We start from the raw sequence: 6464 nt of genomic DNA, 5'->3' as shown, positions 1-6464 counted from the left end.
TATATATATATATATACAACAAAATTATTTTCAGATATCTAGCTAAATTTTTAAATTAGATATCTCAAAAAAGTGATCTTGCAATTATAACGAAAATTATCTAATTGTAAATACGAAATGTTAGCTAAAATAGACAAATTTCTAGCAAGTACTTGGATATATATTGCATCTAATATCTCATATAGATGATAGAGATAGAATTTAGATTTGTGTTATAAATTCTGTGCGCATGATACATAATTTTCTATTAGACACAAAAAATAATAAGTAATAATTCTAGCTGAAGCATCAAAATATTTTTTGCGTATATTTCAGTAAAATTGTTCTTTCCGAGCATTAAAATTTTATTGTTCAACTGATCTTTTTACGATATCTATTAGCGTTTCTAATCTTATCTTTCAATATATGAATCTTTTTGTTTCTTTATTTAATTTTTTTAATATCTTATATTATTCAGGAAGTAATTAATAGTGTATAGCATAATAATATGGTAGAAAAGGTTAAATGTTGCCAAGTTTCGACCTTTCGCAATCGTTAGAAGAAATAAGTGTGCGAGCTCTGAAGAATCAATCGATACTAATGACAATTTCAAACATCGGCGAACGCTCTACTCAAAACGCTCTGCGTGTTACGATATGTGCGATATGTTGGAGTATCCGAACTGCGAAACGTGAAAGATCGAGCTGCAAATTAATTATCGATCAAGTATTCAAGAAACTTGTATTCCAAAAACATTCACTCGTATGTCTTGTTTACGAATCCTCTTTTTGTCTACTTTTTTCATTCCATTTTTCACTCACTCCTGCATTGGACGTTTCCATTCTCGAGTATTATTATTTTCTAAATTCTTTGAAATAAAATCTTAAAAATCTCTAAAAAGTAAAAACTGAGCCAGTCGTAAAAGAGCTTAATCTTTTTAAGAGCGGGGTTGCACTCTTAGAGTGAGATTCACTCTAAAAGTTTTAGGTCATTAATTTTCATAGATTTTTATATAATATTTAAGATTGTCTTAATAGTTTTAAGACATTATGAACCGATCAGAGAACTGCATTAGAATCTTTAAGGTTTACGAACAAGGTCTTAAAATAAGAATAGATTTAAAGGGTAACTTTCTCGTAAGTTCTCGTGTATAAGAATATATTATTTTATTTTTTTTAACATACTATTCGCGCAATCTTACGATACATCGCAACTCGAGAGTTGCGTTAAGTCGCATCACATATTCTCGCGAATCGGTCGAATCCGCAATTATCCTATGACTGTCGTGTACGGTATGTCGAACTAACAGCGATTCGATCGAGATTACGATGCTCATCGTTCTGCCATCTGCAAGTAGCAACTTTTCAAGGGCGAGCCTTGCGTAACGCGAGCAGTTTTGAGAAATCCACGTGTCCACGTTCTCGCACTCGCTGTCATTCGATTAAATGACAGAGGTTGATGACACTTGCGCGTAATGTCAAACGGGCTTAATTAATTTGTCGCTCAATTATTTTCTCGCGATGGACCTTTTATGAAGAGCGACAGGAAATAGCGAACACGGACCATGTTCGACGACAAGGAGACATACTTTATAATTGCGAAGAATACGCGCTTGAAACAATCGACGACGTACGCACGACTGTGGCACGACTGTAGCAGAGACGGTAAGCGTCCCGACGCTGACCGCTGCCACCGCCATCCCCACATCGTCCCCGCCCCATGTCCGTTCGCCTCCCCGATCTCCGCACTTTACTTCTTTTTAACCGTAGAGAAGAGGGCGAGAATAATATGCGAAGTTTGAGAAACCGAGGTGCGATTCCAATCTTTAAAAACATGCAAAAAATGAAACAGAAACACGAATGAAAACAAGTGATAACACTCTCTGTAAAATTTTTAGGATAAATTGTTATATTGAAGAATGAAATCTCACTTTTAAAAATTGAAAATTGAATCACTCTTTTTTAAGACTGGCTCAATTTTCTGGCTCTTTAGAGATTCCACTCCAAAGAATTTAGAGAGTAGAAAGGAAACGAGGAATTTAAAACATAAATTTTGCAATCATATAATAAAAATGTGAAATTGAAAACTCAATTTGAATACATGAAAAATATATAATAAATCTTCTTTTGAATGTTCTTGTCTCGTAGACATTTTCTATAATACGAAGACTTAGATATCATCCTTTCAAGGCTCCCTTATGAGACCGTAAACCAGGCTGACCATAATTCACCCTTCTCCCCTCACGTGGTCACGAAAGAAGGGTTGGCAGAGTCATGCGATCCGAGTGAAACGCGGTTAAAAGAGGTTGAAAGATGCCAAGCGCATTTATCGCTTTTCCTCCACGGGTTTTGGAGTCTTCAAGTTTCTTATAGCTTCGAGGAGATCACGATATTAAAATTGTACTTAAAAAACGAGACTATTATCATTCATAATTAATTTTAATTTAGAAATTTATTCGAATTACCGACATGCTAAAGTGAAATTCCCGAACATCTCATCGGTTCAGTCATGCAATTTCTCTTGCGAAAAATCGATGCGATGTTTCGAAGAAATCAAGTGCAGTGAATCAGAGGTTACACACTCGAAGAATTTTTTTGCTTTCAGAAAGAAATTCGTTTACTTTTCGCGAATCAAATTCAGATGATGAGAATTCAATACTGAGCCAATTTTTTGCGACTTAAGGATACATAAAGTATCCTTTTTTTTTATGTCCGTCATTATAACGTTATATTCCGGGATAAACGATATTGAATAGGGATTAGTGGCTGCGTGCCGGTTTAGACGTAAAATATTCAATGAGGAAGAATATACGATAAGAATGGACGATAGTACGACAAGGCGTTTCGACAATCTACAATAGTAGTCCCGCATGTTACACACCATGCACACAACACCCGCGTCATTATATCCGTTGCATTTCCAGCTACTACGAATTTTCAGTTATATAACTTTTGCACGGAAGACGAAACGATTGAAGCATTTTTCTATCGTGTGGCACGCGCGCTTTTCTTTGTCTTTTCATATTTTTTTCTTTTTCTTAATTTTATCGACCGACTAATTCGAGCGGTCAGAACTAGTCCACTTGCGATATAGTGGCATGTTTTGCGAGTTATAAAGGCGAGTTAAATGTTAAGTCGCAATTCTTGCAATCTTGATGAGGCAACGAAACGGAAAAGTTGCACACTTGTATGTGTATATAAATTTAGAGCCGATCAGAGTATATCGACTGCAAAAATCGCTGGCATGCAAGGCGATTTTTGTCGACCTAAAATTCACCGCTCTATCGACGATTTGGATCTTGCCACACACGTTAAGTCTTAAAAATAATGTGTGTCATGTAGGAAGATTGAGATTAAGCGAAATATGAGGTCGCGTACCTTGCCGGATCGATAATATTACAATTGCTATTACAGCTTATATTATTATTTCAAGCATGTGAAATATTGTTAGAGGTGAGGTCTCCGATAATTTTTGTTCCTTTACTGCAAATTCTTGCAAGTCTCATTTTATAGTACATTTTCACAAACCGATATCACACTGAGTGTTGATATTTTAACGACTTTAAAAAGGATCACGTGGTCAAAATTGACGAATATCAAGCATCAATTTTGATCATGTGATTTCAGTGTAGATTTATTTTGGAATTTAAAACTCAAGCTCTTATCAATGTTTGGTAGACGACATTTACGCATATCATCTCGCGTGACGATACACCGACATCTCGCTCGCAAGTTATTTTAAGACCGAATCGATTTTGTCTGGGATTGCTAAAGCGTTTAAAAAAAAACAGAGAATAAAAAGAGAGAAAAATTCTTGCTATCTTATGATTGCGTGCCGATATAATTTTATTGTAAAAATTCTACTCTACGAAAAACGAAGAACTTACATGTCGTACATCGACGCGGCGTGAAATCTGTTGGAAGTGAATTTGACAAAATGTCGCGATCGATGGAGTTGTGACGGGGATAATGATCGTAATCTTCTGCGATGAGGACTGGCAAAACTTTCTGAAAGAGAGCGTCTATTCTCCTGCGAATTTGATGAAATTAAGTCCATCTCGGTTCTCTGCTGTGTCGCTGCCATATCTTTCGTTCTACGGTTCTTAGGCTGTGACGATTTATGTAAATCAATATTTATTATTAGAGATATTTAAAGACGCTAAATTTGAAATCGAGTTCTAAATCGAAAATTAAAAGGCTTGAATCTCTCCAGACATATCTAAAATGATTTGTCTTTTTCAATCAGAAATTTTTCTCACAATCAATGTAAAAAACATTGTCGCGATTTTGGACAAGGTATTGTTTGGATCAGAATTAGGATTCAAGTCTAAAAATTCCGACTTATTTTAGCGAAAGATTAAAAAAGACGATTTATTTACTCGGTGTCTCGCGTTCCTATCTCTATCCGAAGGAGTTTGCGTATCCAGATTCTGAGAGTCCTGATATAAATGGGTCGATGGATTTGGAGGAGTTCGTAACGGCCGATAGACATTTCTATCCATGAACTTTCTTTGGCGCTCGAGAATCGAGTTATACCTGTAAAAAAAATCAATTATATGAATAAATATTTTTTCAATCAAAAAAAGAGATTGCTCCTGAAAACTCACGCCTCGACGAGTGTTTGTTGCTGCATATTTCTGGATAGCGAACGTTGACGTCCTCCCGCGTAATTCAAACTTTCGTTTTCGTTCGTAAATTTATCGGTATCCACGAATCTATTATAACTATGCGAATTATCATCCGAAAAAATTATGTCATTGTTTCCTGTAGTATCCTACAAAATTAACAAATAAAACATAATTACATTTTTGTCTGTGCAAAATCGATTATTACATTCAATATTTAGATTTAATAATTTAATTTATAATACAATTGACATTATATATGAGATATTTTATTTTATTTAGTTAATTTAATATTTGCAGAAAAATCGTATATGAAGAAAAAAAATTAAAAATTACTTTCTATATTGAAATTATAATTTTTCTTCTATGGAAAACGAGAGACTAATGAAACAGAATAATGACAGACTAATGAGAAAATAATGAGAGAATAATGAGAATTTGAAATATTTAATATACACTATATTCTCTATTTGTTCCTAAAGCCCTGTAAGAGGCTGGCCGATAACCGCTAGTATGTGAATCAAATGTTTGATTTAAAGTCTGACTTTCTTCTTGTTGAAAACGTTTTCGCCGTTGATATATCGCTGCATATCTATACAATTAATGCAAAATATATGTAATATTAATTTAATTTGAAATACATTCGTGTCTTCTATTAAGAAGATACCAAAGATGCTCACCCGACATTTTCCTGTTGCAAATTTATTTGATTTCGATTACTGTCTAACATGTCTGTTGTTTGCTTTCGCGAATTAGAATTGATATATTCCAAATTGAGGGATTTTTCACGATTTTGCGATGTTATTTTGGGGCGCTCACGCGATAGTAATACTGGAATCCTGGATTCTCCTCTGAGAGCGATACTTTCCTGCAAGCATATATTTGACATATTTCTTTATTTTGCATTTTATCTATATATTATTAGGTGTACAACTTTGCTTCCGCCGTTTTCCTATAGATGGCTTTAGCGGTAAGTGGTGGTCGCAATAAATAGATCATAGACGTCATACAATAAACTTGGGTATGTCAACATAACCCCATAGAAACATTAGTCGATTTGTGTCTGCATCATAAAGTTATTCTCGATTGAAAATGTCAGTTTACGAGCCAAATTCTCGTCATTTGCGGGAGGTTTTAATTTTTTGCTTCAATATGAAGAAATCTACGGCTGAGGCTCATCGCTATTGCTCTCAAATACTTATGGTGAGGCCGCTATTAGTGTCGTGAGTGGTTTCAACGCTTCAAGAACGGTGATTTTGACGTCAAAGACCGGCATAGCGATGGAAGAGAGAAGGTTTTCGAAGATGCAGAATTGGAGGCATTACTTGAGCAAGACTCGTGTCAAAATCAAGAAGAATTGGCACGATCATTGGGAGTGACTCAACAAACCATTTCAAAACGCCTCAAAGCAATGGGAATGATTCAGAAGCAAGGAAATTGGGTGCCGTACGAATTGAAGCTGAGAGATGTTGAACGGCGTTTGTTTGCTTGTGAACAGCTGCTTGAAAGGCAAAGACGGAAGGGATTTCTGCATCGCATTGTGACTGGGGACGAAAAATCATTACGATAACCCCAAGCGCAGAAAATCATGGGGAGTTCCCGGCCATGCTTCCACGTCAACGGCCAAACCGAATATTCACGGTTCCAAGATCATGCTCTGTATTTGGTGGGACCAGCTCGGCGTAGTGTATTATGAACTGTTAAAACCGACTGAAATAATCACAGGCGATCGGTATCGAACGCAATTGATGCGTTTGAGCCGAGCATTGAAAGACAAACGGCCGCAATACAACGAGAGGCACGATAAAGTGATTTTGCAGCATGACAATGCTCGATGTTGCGAAAGTGGTCAAGACATACT

At 35.8% G+C, this 6464-nt stretch overlaps 1 protein-coding gene across 1 annotated transcript in view; it reads right to left on the bottom strand.

Annotated features, from left to right (window-relative positions):
- The window catches only part of LOC105617220, a 35185-nt gene that overhangs the window by 11808 nt on the left and 16913 nt on the right, over positions 1–6464 (bottom strand). Inside the window, exons 12-16 of the mRNA XM_012198787.1 lie at positions 5284–5471; positions 5060–5195; positions 4586–4752; positions 4358–4514; positions 3866–4086 (exon numbers count right to left, since the gene is read on the bottom strand). Of these exons, the coding sequence (XP_012054177.1) occupies positions 3866–4086; positions 4358–4514; positions 4586–4752; positions 5060–5195; positions 5284–5471 (869 nt within the window). The remainder of the gene's footprint in view (positions 1–3865; positions 4087–4357; positions 4515–4585; positions 4753–5059; positions 5196–5283; positions 5472–6464) is intronic.

Source organism: Atta cephalotes, assembly GCF_000143395.1.
Source record: "Atta cephalotes unplaced genomic scaffold scaffold00012, whole genome shotgun sequence".
NCBI classification, from domain to species: Eukaryota; Metazoa; Arthropoda; class Insecta; order Hymenoptera; family Formicidae; genus Atta; species Atta cephalotes.
This window is presented reverse-complemented; position numbering and strand designations above follow the sequence as displayed.